Source organism: Lithobates pipiens, unplaced genomic scaffold (assembly GCF_037356315.1).
Source record: "Lithobates pipiens isolate NorthernLeopardFrog02 unplaced genomic scaffold, aLitPip1_a1.2 Scaffold_22, whole genome shotgun sequence".
In the NCBI taxonomy this organism is placed as follows: Eukaryota; Metazoa; Chordata; class Amphibia; order Anura; family Ranidae; genus Lithobates; species Lithobates pipiens.
In genome coordinates, this window is record NW_027507784.1 from 41488317 (window position 1) to 41506352 (window position 18036).

Here is an 18036-nt window from a genome sequence, read left to right on the forward strand (position 1 = left end):
CTCTAGTGTCTCTGCTACAAAAACACACACGAGACCACACCTTTTGCTGGAGTAAACTGGCCACAACAGCCTTTATTAAAGACGTCTTAAAACTCACTCCAACAATATATCAATAAATATATATTTATAAACATCCTATAAACATCCTATAAACATCCTATAAACATCCTATAAACATCCTATAAACATCCTATAAACATCCTATAAACATCCTATAAACATCCTATAAACATCCTATAAACATCCTATAACAACCCGAGCCCCCCACACCTTCAGACCATTTTCTGATTAACCGTCTACCATCAGAAACCACCAGAAACACAAGCTGCCTCCTTCTTCTCCCGAGTGACTCACTAGCTCCGCCCTTGTGCTTTATATTGCTCTTCCCCTTCCTCCAAACCATGCACGATGTACTCTACCCAAAACCAGAAGCCGATGTAGTCCCCCCAAAGCCTGATGTGGTACTTTGCCCAAAACCAGAAGCCGATTGTAGTCCCTCCAAAGGCACCTGTGACGGGAGAAGGTGTACTTGCAGGCACAGCAGTTGCGGCTGCCCCAAACCCAGAAAAAGCAGATGCTCCAGCACCTGAGGTGGTGGTGGTTGCAAAGGAAAATGTAGAAGCCGAAACTGCTTTTGTGTTGTTGAAGCCAGATGATGCTCCATCAGAAGCGGTCGTTCCTGCAAAAGTAAATGAAGCTGCGGATCCCGTCACTGCATTGCTAAAACTGATTGCTGGTTTGTTGGCAAATCCTGAAGCAGTGGGAAAATTGGAAATAGGCCCTGCACTAGGTGCCTGAGAATCCGGCTTGAAGCTGAAACTACTGGCAGACTGAGGTGCACTGCTGGCGGAGGAGCCTGCAAAATAAGAGATTACCGTTAAATCAGTGTGAGGCAGTAAAACCGTGGATCAGCTGCCTGCTCTTTCTGCCCCCTGAATGCACGTCTGAATGAGCTTTTAGAAAACATTCATAAAGACAGGCTATCATGGATTACTATGCTATAAAACCACTTTTTTATTTTTTTTAGCAACTTTTTTTTTAATTGAACACTGACTATTGCACATGTTCAGCATAGATGCCTGGAATCTGTAAGAAGTCCCATTTGGCAGGACAATGTAGCTCCAACACACGTGTAGAAGTTACATTATCAGTGCCTGCCCACTTGCTGAAGAAGAAGATGTTGGTCCAGTAGAATAATTCCAAGAGCATGGCAGCCACTGCAACAGAGTGGCAATGGGAAGCCCGGAATGGTCATTGCTGGAAGAGGATAAACTTGGGAGGTAAATGGGCCATAATGTGCAAGATGCTGTGTATGCATACACATAGTCACAAGTGCTTCCAACTCCAGACAAAATCTTTTTTGATAGCGTGTAGCAGGGTTAGAAAGCTTAAAGTGATACTAAAGTCAGTTTTTTTTTTAATATCAAACATGTTATACTTACCTGCTCTGTGCAGTGGTTTTGCACTTGGCAGCCCAGATCCTCCTCTTTTTGGATCCCTCTTCCTGGCCCCTCCCTCCTGTTGAGCGCCCCCCACAGCAAGCTGCTTGCTAAAGGGGCACTGGAGCCGAGTCACAGCTCCGTGTGTCCATTCAGACATGGAGCTGTGGTTCAGCCCCCCGCCTGATTGGCTAATTGACTTTGACTGACAGCAGCGGAAGATAATGGCACCACTCCTGTGTCTCTGCCAATCAGGAGAGTCCCAGAAAGCCAAGGCACTCATGCACATCACTTGATAGAGAAACAAAAACAGGCAAACAGCTTGTCTTCAGCAAGCAAAAACTATCAAGTCCTGGTGCAAAAACAGTCCACACACCTCCAGTCCCACTCATTTTCAAGTTTCCAGCTGCCTAAGGGCTCTTTCACACAGGCGTTGAAATTAGGTGGTTGTGTCGTGTTTTATTGCTTCCCAAGCGCCTATTAATTCCACACTGAATTGTTACAATAGGGAGCGGAGGAACGTGTTCACACTGCAGCGTTAGCATTGCTGCGAGGCCAAAATAATGCTGCCTGCAGAGTTTGGTAGCCATTGACACTTTGCAACGGTCTCCATTCACTTCTTCCCTTCACGACAACCGCACCTTAAACACACTGTAAACGCGTCGATGGCATTTTACAGTGTGGTTGAAAAGGGTCAAAAGTGGTAAGTTCCCATACTGACCTTAAAAAAAAAAAAAAAAAAATACGACACACAGGGCATCTGCGAAGTGTTTAGCAAGCGTGTCTGGGCCACGAGCTAGTCCACATTGCTCACTCAGCTGTGTTCTGCTCTCTCCCTCACAGACAGGTGCCATCTGTTTCTTCTTCCTTTTCTGGACTTGGTCTCCATAATCAGGGTTTGAAGATTTTTCCCTCCCAAAACCCTTGAAAGTCACTAATGTGGACTTACCAATCCAGAATATACTAAAAAAAAAAGGAAGTCCTCTCTTCTCCAGCCAGACTACCCCAGATCCCCTCACCCTGCATGATTGCGAACCCCTGAGTACTCAACAATGTCTTCAAACTGTCCCCCTTAAGAGGGACCACAACCCAAATAGTGAGGAAATATACCTGCTGTCCAGGACCCATCCCTGTCATTCTGTGCAACATTTAAAAGGTTTGTTTGTTTAGTTAATCACTTGCCGACCAGCGCACGACGATGTACGTCGACAGAATGGCACGGGCAGGCAAATGGGCGTACATGTACGTCCCTTTAAATTTGCCGCCCTGCCAGCGCTGGTCGGGACCCCCCCGTGAGTCCGGTCGCGGGACCCGCGGACTCGATCGCCGCGGGCATCCCCACGATCGTCTCACGGAGCGGCCGAATGGAGAAGTGCCGTTGTAAACAACATTTCTCCATTCTGCCTAGCAACTAGTGACGCTGATCTCTGCTCCATGTGATTGGAGCAGAGATCAGTGTTCACTAAATGAAAGCCCAACCCCCCCACAGTTAGTAACACATCCCTAGGAACACATAACCCCTACACTACCACTGGTTAACCCCTTCACTGCCAGTGTCATTTACACAGGAATCACTGCATTTATATAGCAGTGATTGCTGTATAAATGACAATGGTCCCAAAAATGTGTCAAAAATGTCCGATGGGTCCCCCACAATGTCGCAGTCACAATAAAAAAAAAAAAAAAAAAAAATAAAAAAAATAAAAAAAAAAATAAAAAAAAAAAAATAAAAAAAAAAAAAAAATCGCTGATCGCCGCCATTACTAGTAAAAAAAATAAAAAAAAATTATTATTAATAAAAATGCTATAAAACTATCCCTATTTTGTAAACCAGGGATCCTCAAACTACGGCATTGTAAAACTCTGACATTCACAGACATGACTAGGCATGATGGGAATTGTAGTTCCTGAACAACTGGAGGGCCGTAGTTTGAAGACCCATGTTGTAAACGCTATAACTTTTGCGCAAACCAATCAATAATCACTTATTGCGATTTTTTTCACCAAAAATATGTAGAAGAATACGTATCGACCTAAACTGAGGGAAAAAAAATGTTTTTTTTATATATTTTTGGGGGATATTTATTATAACAAAAAGTAAAAAATAATGCGTTTTTTTCAGAATTGTCGCTCTATTTTTGTTTCTAGCGCAAAAAATAAAAACCGCAGAGGCGATCAAATACCACCAAAAGAAAGCTCTATTTGTGGGAAAAAAAGGACGTCAATTTTGTTTAGGAGCCACGTCGCACGACCACGCAATTGTCAGTTAAAGCGACGCAATGCCGAATCGCAAAAAGTGGTCTGGTCTTTGACCAGCAAAATGGTCCGGTCTGTAAGTGGTTAAGGGCCAGAGATTAGCTTGCATTTAAGGACATATTAGTGAATTTGACTGAAATATTTTGCACTGAAGGGCCAATTGTACAGTGCAATAGTCAATTTTTCAGGGGTTTAAAATGTCAAAAGTTAATTTGAACAGGATGTTTCTGCATCTACAACACAATGGCTGTTTACTGAAGCTAAATCTAAAATAGAATTAAAACTAAACAATGGTGCCATATGGGGTGTCCCCAAGTAAAGCTGATCATTTTTTATCCACCTGATACAGTAATCATGTCTGTGCTGGCCTACTGGTGTTCCCTTTATCACATCGGTAATCAGTGTGAACAGTATCCACATACGAACATGTATGACTTGCATAACGTTAATGGAAACTCACTTGCAGTGGGAAAGGAAGAGTTTTGTTGTCCTCCAAACATGGGAGCTGAGCTAATGGCAGGCTTGGTTAGCTCTTTGACCTGAGGAACAATAGACCAAGAATTAAAAAAATAAATAAAAAAAAATGCACGACTGCAAATGCATTCTTTACAAATATTGCTTTAAAACTTAAGGCCCATACACACGATCAGACTTTTTGACAACAAACATGAAAATTAGCTGTTTTGGAGCAACATCCGACCGTGTGTACGCTCCATTGGACAAACTTTTTTGGTTTTCATCGGACTTTTGTTGGCTGTGCGAACGGACAAACTTTCTGGCAACAAAAGTCCGATGGAGCAAAGTCTGATCGTATGTACAGAAAACCATAAGACTTTTGTACAAAGTAGAAACAGGCATGCTCAGAACCAATGCAAAAGATCAGACAACAATACAGAAGTTGACCAAAGGTGGCGGTAAAGAGCAGAAAAAACACATGATTTGGTGAAAGTTGGCTGAAAAAGTCCTGCTGTGTGTATGCAATACAAGTTCAGGGCCGACGCCCTTTGTACAAAAATCCAAGGGAAAGTTTGTACAAAGTCCTATCGTGTGTATGAGGCTTTAGTTGTTCAAGGCCCAGTCTAAAGCCTCATACACACGGTCGGACTTTGTACAAACTTTTCTGTGGACTTTTGTACAAAGGGCTTAAGGCCCGTACACACGGTCGGACTTTTTGACAACAAACATGCAAATTAGCTGTTTTGGAGCAACATCCGACTGTGTGTACGCTCCATCGGACAAACTTTTTCTGTTTTCATCGGACTTTTGTTGGCTCTGCGAACGGACAAACTTTTTGACAACAGAAGTCCGATGGAGCAAAGTCCGACCGTGTGTATGCAAAAGCATCGGACTTTTGTACAAGGTACAAACACGCATGCTCAGAACCATTGCAAACGATCAGACTACAATACAGAAGTTGACCAAAGGTGGCGCTGGAGTCATTGAACGTCCTCTTTTGAAGTGGCGTCAGTACGTTGTGACGTCACCACGTTCGTGTTTGTTGTCAAAAAGTCCGACCGTGTGTATGCAATACAAACTTGTGGACAACACACTTTGTACAAAAGTCCACGGAAAAGTTTGTACAAGTCCGACCGTGTGTATGGGGCTTTAGTCCACAAGTTTGTATTGCATACACATGATCGAACTTTGACAACAAACACGAATGTAGTAACGTCACAACGTACTGATGACACTTCTGTATTGTAGTCTGATCTTTTGCATTGGTTCTGAGCATGCGTATTTGTACCTTGTACAAAGGTCCTATGGTTTTCTGTACACACGATCAGACTTTGCTCCATCGGACTTTTGTTGCCAGAAAGTTTGTCCGTTCGCACAGCCAACAAAAGTCCGATGAAAACAGAAAAAGTTTGTCCGATGGAGCGTACACACGGTCGGATGTTGGTCCAAAACAGCTAATTTGCATGTTTGTTGTCAAAAAGTCCGACCGTGTGTACGGGCCTTCAGGTTCATTTACACTGGCAAAAAATATGCAAAAAATATTCCAGTTCAAACACACCGTGGTTTTTTTTTTCGTTTTTTTTTTTTTTTTTTAAAGTGTTTTGAGTCTGCATAAAGAGTGACATAAAAACACTTGTAAAATCATATAGATACACATATAGATACACACACTTTTAAAACACAAACATGTGTAAAGGCCCATACACACGATCAGACTTTTTGACAACAAACGTGCAAATTAGCTGTTTTGGAGCAACATCCGACTGTGTGTACGCTCCATTGGACAAACTTTTTTGGTTTTCATCGGACTTTTGTTGGCTGTGCGAACGGACAAACTTTCTGGCATTAAAAGTCCGATGGAGCAAAGTCTGATCGTGTGTACAGAAAACCATAAGACTTTTGTACAAAGTACAAACAGGCATGCTCAGAACCAATGCAAAAGATCAGACAACAATACAGAAGTTGACCAAAGGTGGCGGTAAAGAGCAGAAAAGGTGAAAGTTGGCTGAAAAAGTCCTGCTGTGTGTATGCAATACAAGTTCAGGGCCGACGCCCTTTGTACAAAAATCCAAGGGAAAGTTTGTACAAAGTCCTATCGTGTGTATGAGGCTTTAGTTGTTCAAGGCCCAGTCTAAGGTTCATTTACACTGGCAAAAAATATGCAAAAAATATTCCAGTTCAAAACACACCGTGGGGTTTTTTTTGGGAAAAAAGTGTTTTGAGTCTGCATAAAGAGTGACATAAAAACACTTGTAAAATCATATAGGTACACATATAGATACACACACTTTTAACACACAAACATGTGTAACACTACAAAAAATAAAATAAAAATACTGGATGTTTTTGCAGCAGCCGTGTTTGGCTTCAGACGTTTTTTTCTACAGTCAAACTCTCCAGCATTTTATCCTATGTGTCCATGCACGCATAGGCTGTTATCAACTGTTTTTGGCTGTAAAAAAACCCACAACTAGTGGGTTCTGAGAGGCAGCTTTCAGCTGTAAAAACGGTCCAAACGTTAAAAAAAAAAACACAGAAAAACACGGCTCCCCAGCGTTTAACGTTTTTGATCCATTAAATTTTTTTTTTTTTTTTTTAACGCTAATGCTGAAGAACGCTAAAAAATGCTATTGCAAAAACTTATAAAAATGCCAGTAACTTTGCAGTGAGTTTTTCAAAAGTTATTATAACGTCCAGTCTGCACGAGGCCTTAAGCCCCATACACACTATCAGATTATCTGCTGAGTTTTTCCTTCAGATTTACCAAAACCATGTAGTAGAAGGGCCGGCCTGATTGCATACACATTGAAACTCCTAAGGTTTGTCCTCATATTATATGGTTTTGGTAAATCTGAAGGAAAAACTCAGCAGATAATCTGATAGTGTGTATGGGGCTTAAGTCTGAAGCTTACCCTCACAGTACTCGGTTTTCCTTAGTCTTCTGAGGTAAAGGACACGCAGTGTATATCTGTCGTCTCAGAGACTGAGGAGATCCTGTTTGCATTTACTATTTAATGATGCAGAGCCCAGCACTGAACTCATTACATAGGTGCCATGAGGATCACCCATCTCCAAATGAAGACTGAAGAGGACCAAGCGCATTGCCAGACTAGCCCAACGATTTTGGATAAAGACAAGTATAAATTAAAATAATAAAAGCATAAAATACTGATGGGTGAGTGTCCAGGCAGCTGAGCCCAGAGTTGTGCTTTACAGGGAAAAAAAACAAAAAACATTTAAAATCTGAACAACCAACTACAGCAACAGAGAATTGTCATACTTGTTTTATGCAAATGTAAAATGCAAGCCTAGGAGTCATTTCAGTGTTTTGAAACAACAGATGCTAGGGTAGACTTGACAATAAAAAATACAATTAAAATATTTTAGAGAAGTTCACCTTCATGTTCCCAATCCTGCAGCTCCCCCCCATCCAATGACAGCATGCCGGGGGTCAGGGGCGTACCTAGAGCATTCGGCACCCAGGGCCCATCCTATATCTGGCACCCCCCCCCCCCCTCAACTGTAAAAACACCCTCCTCTGCCCATACTTTGCATTATCTACTGTCCTCAGGGACAGATCTGATCCAGAGACCCCACTGTATGGCGATCTCTGGATCGGATCTGTCCCTGGGGACAGCATTGGCATTGATGATTTGATTCAGATTTGGGAACTGATCTGCTGACAAGGCGTGTTGCTTGCTGGATGTGGATGGGATCTGAGGGCTGCAGGGAAGATGGCAAGATGCTGCTGTGACCTGCTGCTTGCTGGACGGATCTGATGGCTGCAAGATGTGGGTGTAAGTCCCCCCTTTATCAGATCAGCTCATCTACTCTATACCTGGTTTGTGAACACAGCAACACCCCCCCCCCCCTTACCAGGTAAGATCACAGCTCAGCTACTATAGGTGGGTGGTGGTCACACAGCAATATACAGCACACGCCTGTATTCTGCAACCTGTACACGGCACACGCCTGCCTTCTGCATCCCCCTCCATCAGGTCAGCTACACTATACCTGGGTGGTGGTGGACACAGCAACCCCTTCCCCTTCTATCACAGGCCAGCACAGTTAAGGATGACAGGACAGACACACTCCTCCAGCGTCTTCTCACACCCCACACACCCCCTATCACCAGCTCACCTCGGCTCTCAGCTTCAGCTGGGGAGGTTTAGACTCCGGAAGATGATGTGGACACAGAATGTAACAGCAGCCACCCCCGTGATGAATGATGATGACACACTCAGCTCGGCTGCTCAGCAGTGGTGGGTGGAGCTAGCAGGGGAAAACAGAAACTAGACCATACTATTTCGGCCGCAGTGCTGGGGGTGTTCCAGCTCACAAAAAACATAGTAGCCAGAGCCAGGGATTCCCTTCAGGATTCTGTCAGACAGTGTCTGAGTGAAGAGTGAACCCCATAGCAATGCCACCCAGCCACTTACACCCCCCTCAATGTGTGGCACCTGGGGCGGATGCCTCCCCCCGCCCCCCACTTGGCACGCCCCTGCCGGGGGTCTACTCCCTGCACCCATTTTCACAATTTAACCACTTGAGACCCGTGCTATAGTCAATCGACGGCTACAGCGCGGATCTCCTTTTCCGGGACGACGTCTATTGACGTCGTCCCGTGTACGAGCGGCCTGCGCACGCCCTAAGGGGCGCGCGCGGCGCGCTCTGTGATCGGCGAGTCCATGAGACTCGCCTGATCACCGATCCGTGCAAGGGGTCGATCCCGACCCCTTATCACGTGATCAGCTGTCAGCCAATGACAGCTGATCGGGTGACATAACGGAGCCGGTAATCGGCTAGTATTCCTCCTCGCGCTGACAGCGCGAGGAGAAAAAAAAAAAAAAAGCCGATCACCGGCGGCCGTGATCGGGACATTAGTCCCGATCACGGCCAGCAATGCAAGCGCCCACCTGCCCCCTGCCAGTGCCTACCTGCCCCCTGCAGTGCCACCCTAATAAGTGCCACCCAGCAGTACCCACAGTGCCACCCAGCAGTGCCACCCACAGTGCCCACAATCTGCCTCAAAGGTGCTGCACCCCAGTGCCGCCCATCAGTGCCCAGCAGTGCCGCCCATCAGTGCCCAGCAGTGCCGCCCATCAGAGCCACCTATCCGTGCCACCCATCCGTGCCATCTTATCTGTGCCCATCTTTGCCGCCTTGACTGTGCCTATTAGTGCCGCCTTGACTATGCCTATTAGTGCCGCCTTGACTATGCCTATTAGTGCCGCCTTGACTATGCCTATCAGTGCCCACCAGTGCAGCCCATCAGTGCCCACCAGTGCAGCCCATCAGTGCAGCCCATCAGTGCCCACCAGTGCAGCCCATCAGTGCCCACCAGTGCAGCCCATCAGTGCCCACCAGTGCAGCCCATCAGTGCCCACCAGTGCAGCCCACCAGTGCCCACCAATGCAGCCCACCAGTGCCCACCAATGCAGCCCACCAGTGCCCACCAATGCAGCCCACCAGTGCCCACCAATGCAGCCCACCAATGCAGCCCATCAGTGCCCACCAATGCAGCCCATCAGTGCCCACCAATGCAGCCCATCAGTGCCCACCAATGCAGCCCATCAGTGCCCACCAATGCAGCCCATCAGTGCCCACCAATGCAGCCCATCAGTGCCCCCTAATCAGCGCACTTCAATGAAGGAGAAAAATGACCCGTTTGCAAAATTTTATAACAAACTATTAAAAAACATGATTTTTTTTTTTTTGCATCTTTTTTGTTTGTTTAGCAAAAAATAAAACTCCGCGCTGTGATTAAATACCACCAAAATAAAGCTCTATTTGTGGGAAAAAAAATGATAAAAATTTCATTTGGGTACAGTGTTGTATGACCGCGTAATTGTCATTCAAAGTGCATCAGCGCTGAAAGCTGAAAATTGGTCTGGGACTGAGGGGGGTTTAAGTGCCCAGTAAGCAAGTAGTTAAAATGTCAAAAGTTAATTTGAACAGGATGTTTCTGCATCTAGAACACAATGGCTGTTTACTGAAGCTAAATCTAAAATAGAATTAAAACTATGTAAACAATGGTGCCATATGGGGTGTCCCCAAGTAAAGCTGATGATTTTTTATCCACCTGATACAGTAATCATGTCTGTGCTGGCCTACTGGTGTTCCCTTTATCGCATCGGTAATCAGTGTGAGCAGTATCCACATACGAAAATGTATGACTTGCATAACTTTAATGGAAACTCACTTGCAGTGGGAAAGGAAGAGTTTTGTTGTCCTCCAAACATGGGAGCTGAGCTAATGGCAGGCTTGGTTAGTTCTTTGACCTGAGGAACAATAAACCAAGAATAAAAAAAAAAAAAAAAAAATGCACGACTGCAAATATATTCTTTACAAATATTGCTTTAAAACTTAAGGCCCGTACACACGATCAGACTTTTTGACAACAAACATGCAAATTAGCTGTTTTGGAGCAACATCCGACCGTGTGTACGCTCCATCGGACAAACTTTTTTGGTTTTCATCGGACTTTTGCTGGCTGTGCGAACGGACAAACTTTCTGGCATTAAAAGTCCGATGGAGCAAAGTCTGATCGTGTGTACAGAAAACCATAAGGCCGCGTACACACGGGCGGACTGTTCGCCCAACCTTGTCCGCTGAACAGTGTTTGGGCGGACAGTCCGCTCGTGTGTGGGCTTTCAGCGGACAGTTTCAGCGGACAGTTGGACGGACAAAGTCTTTCGGAAATTCCGAAAAACTGTCCGCTGAAACCGTGTTTGAGCGAACAGTCCGCCCGTGTGTGGGCCTGTCCGCTGTACTTTCGAAATGAGCGGACTGTTCCCGCTCGGAAAGTACGCCCATTTCGAGCGCGTGTACAGGTAGGCGGGGCCCGCGAAGGAGACGTCGCGGGCTCCGCCGCCTGGAATGGGCTTAAAGGGGAACCCCAACGCCGAAAAAAATCGGCGTGGGGGTTCCCCCAAAGTCCACACCAGACCCTTGTCCGAGCACGCTACCCGGCCGGCCAGGAAAGGGGGGCGAGCGAGCGCGCCCCCCCTCCTGAGCCGTACCAGGCCGCGTGCCCTCAACATGGGGGGGGTGCCTTGGGGAAGGGGGGGCCGCGCAGCCCCCCCACCCCAAAGCACCTTGTCCCCATGTTGATGAGGACAAGGGCCTCTTCCCGACAACCCTGGCCGTTGGTTGTCGGGGTCTGCGGGCGGGGGGCTTATCGGAATCCGGGAGCCCCCTTTAAGAAGGGGGCCCCCGGATACCGGCCCCCCACCCTATGTGAATGAGTATGGGGTACAATGTACCCCTACCCATTCACCTGTGAAATAAAGTACAAAAAAAAACACAACACAGGGAAAAAATATTTTATTGCACAGCTCCGGGGGTCTTCCGTCTTCGGGGGTCTTCTCACCGGACTCCTCCGCTATCTGTGTGTAGCTCTTTTACTAGCGGAGGAGTCCGGCTTTCTTCCTCCCCGCCGCCGGCCTCTTCTCCCGACTTCGGGGGTCTTGTCCCCCTCTTCGGTTCTTCTGCCGGGCCACCGCGCCTTCTTGTAGCTCTTTTGCAGGCGGTGGCCCGGTCTTCTGTCGCCGCTGTCGTCGCCGCCGCCTTCCGTTCTTGTTCTTCTTCTTGTTCTTCTTCTTCTTCCCCAGGAGATGTTGACTCGACGAGCTCTCCGGCCGGAATGCCAGAGCCGCGCTGTGCGGTCACTTATATAGTGACAATGGGGCGGTGTCACATGGTATATGTCACATGGGTTGGTCACATGGTGACCCCGCCCCCTTACGATGTCATAGTCCCCATGTGACATCAACCCATGTGACCAACCCATGTGACATATACCATGTGACACCGCCCCATTGTCACTATATAAGTGACCGCACAGCGCGGCTCTGGCATTCCGGCCGGAGAGCTCGTCGAGTCAACATCTCCTGGGGAAGAAGAAGAAGAACAAGAAGAAGAACAAGAACGGAAGGCGGCGGCGGCGACAGCGGCGACAGAAGACCGGGCCACCACCTGTAAAAGAGCTACAAGAAGGCGCGGTGGCCCGGCAGAAGAACCGAAGGCAGCGGCGACAGAAGACCGGGCCACCGCCTGCAAAAGAGCTACAAGAAGGCGCGGTGGCCCGGCAGAAGAACCGAAGAGGGGGACAAGACCCCCGAAGTCGGGAGAAGAGGCCGGCGGCGGGGAGGAAGAAAGCCGGACTCCTCCGCTAGTAAAAGAGCTACACACACATAGCGGAGGAGTCCGGCGAGAAGACCCCCGAAGACGGAAGACCCCCGGAGCTGTGCAATAAAATATTTTTTCTCTGTGTTGTGTTTTTTTTTTGTACTTTATTTCACAGGTGAATGGGTAGGGGTACATTGTACCCCATACTCATTCACATAGGATGGGGGGCCGGTATCCGGGGGCCCCCTTCTTAAAGGGGGCTCCCGGATTCCGATAAGCCCCCCGCCCGCAGACCCCGACAACCAACGGCCAGGGTTGTCGGGAAGAGGCCCTTGTCCTCATCAACATGGGGACAAGGTGCTTTGGGGTGGGGGGGCCGCGCGGCCCCCCCTTCCCCAAGGCACCCCCCCATGTTGAGGGCACGCGGCCTGGTACGGCTCACTCGCCCCCCTTTCCTGGCCGGCCGGGTAGCGTGCTCGGACAAGGGTCTGGTGTGGACTTTGGGGGAACCCCCACGCCGATTTTTTTCGGCGTTGGGGTTCCCCTTTAAGCCCATTCCAGGCGGCGGAGCCCGCGACGTCTCCTTCGCGGGCCCCGCCTACCTGTACACGCGCTCGAAATGGGCGGATTTGCCTCCGCCTTACGTGGGCGAGTCCGTTCATTTCAAAAGTTGAGCGGACTGTTTGGCAAACAGTTCGTTGAAACAGTCCGCTCGTGTGTGGGCAAGTCCGCTCATGCAAATTTTGAGCGGACTGTTTGCCGAAACTGTTTGACGAACAAGGTTGGGCAAACAGTCCGCGCGTGTGTACGCGGCCTAAGACTTTTGTACAAAGTACAAACAGGCATGCTCAGAACCAATGCAAAAGATCAGACAACAATACAGAAGTTGACCAAAGGTGGCGGTAAAGAGCAGAAAAACCACATGATTTGGTGAAAGTTGGCTGAAAAAGTCCTGCTGTGTGTATGCAATACAAGTTCAGGGCCGACGCCCTTTGTACAAAAATCCAAGGGAAAGTTTGTACAAAGTCCTATCGTGTGTATGAGGCTTAAGGTTCATTTACATTGGCAAAAAATATTCCAGTTCCATCGTATTTTTTTATTTTTATTTTTTTGAAAAAAAGTGTTTTGAGTCTGCATAAAGAGTGACATAATAACACTTGTAAAATCATATAGGTACACATATAGATACACACACTTTTAACACACAAACATGTGTAACACTACAAAAAAAAAAAAAAAAAAAAATACTGGATGTTTTTGCAGCAGCCGTTTTTGGCTTCAGACGTTTTTTTCTACAGTCAAACTCTCCAGCATTTTATCCTATGTGTCCATGCACGCATAGGCTGTTATCAACTGTTTTTGGCTGTAAAAAAAACCCCACAACTAGTGGGTTCTGAGAGGCAGCTTTCAGATGTAAAAACGGTCCAACGTTAAAAAAAAAAAAAAAAAAAAAAAAACACAGAAAAACACGGCTCACCAGCGTTTAACGTTTTTGATCCATTAAATTTTTTTTTTTATTTTTTTTTTAATGCTAACGCTGAAGAACGCTAAAAAATGCTATCGCAAAAACTTATAAAAATGGCAGTAACTTTGCAGTGAGTTTTTCAAAGGTTATTATAACGTCCAGTCTGCACGAGGCCTTAAGCCCCATACACACTATCAGATTATCTGCTGAGTTTTTCCTTCAGATTTACCAAATCCATGTAGTAGAAGGGCCGGCCTGATTGCATACACATTGAAACTCCTAAGGTTTGTCCTCATATTATATGGTTTTGGTAAATCTGAAGGAAAAACTCAGCAGATAATCTGATAGTGTGTATGGGGCTTATGTCTGAAGCTTACCCTCACAGTACTCGGTTTTCCTTAGTCTTCTGAGGTAAAGGACACGCAGTGTATATCTGTCGTCTCAGAGACTGAGGAGATCCTGTTTGCATTTACTATTTAGTGATGCAGAGCCCAGCACTGAACTCATTACATAGGTGCCATGAGGATCACCCATCTCCAAATGAAGACTGAAGAGGACCAAGCGCATTGCCAGACTAGCCCAACGATTTTGGATAAAGGCAAGTATAAATTAAAATAATAAAAGCATAAAATACTGATGGGTGAGTGTCCAGGCAGCTGAGCCCAGAGTTGTGCTTTACAGGGAAAAAACAAACAAACATTTAAAATCTGAACAACCAACTACAGCAACAGAGAATTGTCATACTTGTTTTATGCAAATGTAAAATGCAAGCCTAGGAGTCACTTCAGTGTTTTGAAACTACAGATGCTAGGGTAGACTTGACAATAAAAAATACAATTAAAATATTTTAGAGAAGTTCACCTTCATGTTCCCACTCCTGCAGCTCCCCCCCCCCCCCCCCCACCCAATGACAGCATGCCGGGGGTCAGGGGCGTACCTAGAGCATTCGGCACCCAGGACCCATCCTATATCTGGCACCCCCCCCCCCCCCTCAACTGTAAAAACACCCTCCTCTGCCCATACTTTGCATTATCTACTGTCCTCAGGGACAGATCTGATCCAGAGATCCCACTGTATGGCGATCTCTAGATCGGATCTGTCCCTGGGGACAGCATTGGCATTGATGATTTGATTCAGATTTGGGAACTGACCTGCTGACAAGGCGTGTTGCTTGCTGGATGTGGATGGGATCTGAGGGCTGCAGGGAAGATGGCAAGATGCTGCTGTGACCTGCTGCTTGCTGGACGGATCTGATGGCTGCAAGATGTGGGTGTAAATCCCCCCTTTATCAGATCAGCTCATCTACTCTATACCTGGTTTGTGAACACAGCAAAACCACCCCCCCTCCCCTTACCAGGTAAGATCACAGCTCAGCTACTATAGGTGGGTGGTGTTCACACAGCAATATACAGCACACGCCTGTATTCTGCAACCTGTACACGGCACACGCCTGCCTTCTGCAACCTGTACACGGCGCACGCCTGCCTTCGGCAACCTGTACACGGCGCACGCCTGCCTTCGGCAACCTGTACACGGCGCACGCCTGCCTTCGGCAACCTGTACACGGCGCACGCCTGCCTTCGGCAACCTGTACACGGCGCACGCCTGCCTTCGGCAACCTGTACACGGCACACGCCTGCCTTCGGCAACCTGTACACGGCACACGCCTGCCTTCGGCAACCTGTACACGGCACACGCCTGCCTTCGGCAACCTGTACACGGCACACGCCTGCCTTCGGCAACCTGTACACGGCACACGCCTGCCTTCTGCAACCTGTACACGGCACACGCCTGCATTCTGCAACCTGTACACGGCACACGCCTGCCTTCGGCAACCTGTACACGGCACACGCCTGCCTTCGGCAACCTGTACACGGCACACGCCTGCCTTCGGCAACCTGTACACGGCACACGCCTGCCTTCGGCAACCTGTACACGGCACACGACTGTCTTCGGCAACCTGTACACGGCACACGCCTGCCTTCGGCAACCTGTACACGGCACACGCCTGCCTTCGGCAACCTGTACACGGCACACGCCTGCCTTCGGCAACCTGTACACGGCACACGCCTGCCTTCGGCAACCTGTACACGGCACACGCCTGCCTTCGGCAACCTGTACACGGCACACGCCTGCCTTCGGCAACCTGTACACGGCACACGCCTGCCTTCGGCAACCTGTACACGGCACACGCCTGCATTCTGCAACCTGTACACGGCACACGCCTGCCTTCGGCAACCTGTACACGGCACACGCCTGCCTTCGGCAACCTGTGCACGGCACACGCCTGCCTTCGGCAACCTGTACACGGCACACGCCTGCCTTCTGCATCCCCCCCTCCATCAGGTCAGCTACACTATACCTGGGTGGTGGTGGACACAGCAACCCCCTTCCCCTTCTATGACAGGCCAGCACAGTTAAGGATGACAGGACAGACACACTCCTCCAGCGTCTTCTCACACCCCACACACCCCCCATCACCAGCTCACCTCGGCTCTCAGCTTCAGCTGGGGAGGTTTAGACTCCGGAAGATGATGTGGACACAGAATGTAACAGCAGCCACCCCCGTGCTGAATGATGATGACACACTCAGCTCGGCTGCTCAGCAGTGGTGGGTGGAGCTAGCAGGGGAAACCAGAAACTAGACCATACTATTTCGGTTGCAGTGCTGGGGGTGTTCCAGCTCACAAAAAACTCACAAAAAACAGAGCAGCCAGAGCCAGGGATTCCCTTCAGGATTCTGTCAGACAGTGTCTGAGTGAAGAGTGAACCCCATAGCAATGCCACCCAGCCACTTACACCCCCCTCAATGTGTGGCACCTGGGGCGGATGCCTCCCCCGCCCCCCGCTTGGTACGCCCCTGCTGGGGATCTACTCCCTGCAGCCACTTTCACAATTTAAAAAACACTGCAGCAGTGTGGGACTCTGCCTACATGGCTGCATTATTCACAAGAGTCCTGAGAGTCAATAGACTACAAGTACTGACAGACATCCTTAGCAGCTGAAGGCTTGTAGCTCTCAATGAACATCATTGTAGTACATTGGATCTTCCTGGACTGAGGTAACTGCTTGCCCATAGTGGAGATATGAGCAGACAGCGACACTGACAAGTTTGCAGGAGCCTGACACTGCACCCACTTTCTTCTGATCGCTGGTGCAATGCTTTCCAGGCTCCTAAGAAAAGAAAAAAAAATTGTAAATGCACATTTTTTACCTGCAAAAAATGCACAACTTATACTTTACTTACCTGTAAATTTAATATCTTGGAATACAGTGCAGGACATAGCCTGAGCAATCATGGATCCTCCTAGCTGGTACCTTCAAAGTAAATCAATGCTGGAAATCTTTTGAGGACAAGGCCGTTGGATGTGTCCTCTATAAGCCTACCCCACTTTGCGAGTCCTCCGTTTTGTAGCAAGCAAAGCAGCATAAGCCCCGGTTCACACTGCCCTGACTTGTCATGCGACTGGAGCAGGGGTCCTCAAACTGTGGCCCGCGTAGGTCATTTACCCAACCCGCGGGAGGTGTGTTCAAGTGAGGCACGGCGGATGCCTTGATTTCAATCACTACTTCCAGGCCAGTCTTCTCATCTGGCCAACGCCATCTTGGCCACCTCCTGGGCTTTTTGAGCTGCATCCACCCCCCCAGGTCACACTCATCAGCTTCATCCTGTCCCTAAGACTGTCTGGCCGGCTGGCCTGGCCTGCCCCACAGATCTAGCTGATATTTTCCCCATCCTTGCAGCCAGGCCTCATATTGGCTCCTGTTGCACAGGTGTGGCTACATTGATGGGCACCGGAGAGGCTGCCCTGATGGGCCCCAGAGAGGCTGCCCTGATGGGCCCCAGAGAGGCTGCCCTGATGGGCCCCAGAGAGGCTGCCCTGATGGGCCCCAGAGAGGCTGCCCTGATGGGCCCCAGAGAGGCTGCCCTGATGTCATGTACCTCTGTGAAGAGGGAATGCCTCAGGTAACCATTGTTTGGTGCGTACCTGTGCCCTTGGTTCCCTGTAAAGCCTCTGTATCCAACTGATGTATTTAGTGCTAAATCCATAGCGTTTCAGGACCTCCAATAGATAGACCCACTCCACAGAGTTTTCCCCTTAGTTAGTATACAGTCTCGTTCTCCGTCCCATGACTCGTATGTTCTTCTATACTTCTTGCCCCCCCCCCCCTCCCCCCCTTCTCCTTCGAGTTAGTTATAACTAGGGATGAGCTTCGTGTTCGAGTCGAACGTACGTTCGACTCGAACATTGGCTGTTTGGCCGTTCGGCGAATTCCGAACGTTTTGGC

The 18036-nt window shown here is 48.3% G+C and overlaps 1 protein-coding gene across 1 annotated transcript; it reads right to left on the bottom strand.

The window, feature by feature from the left end:
• Positions 1-41: 41 nt before the first annotated feature.
• LOC143925658 (uncharacterized) lies at positions 42-16823 on the bottom strand. The gene is made up of 4 exons (XM_077450122.1): positions 16737-16823; positions 16236-16367; positions 10354-10432; positions 42-856 (listed from the first exon to the last, which is right to left on the bottom strand). Exons 1-4 carry the CDS (start codon positions 16821-16823, stop codon positions 354-356), a joined length of 801 nt encoding a protein of 266 aa, XP_077306248.1. The 3' UTR covers positions 42-353.
• Between the last annotated feature and the right edge of the window lie 1213 nt (positions 16824-18036).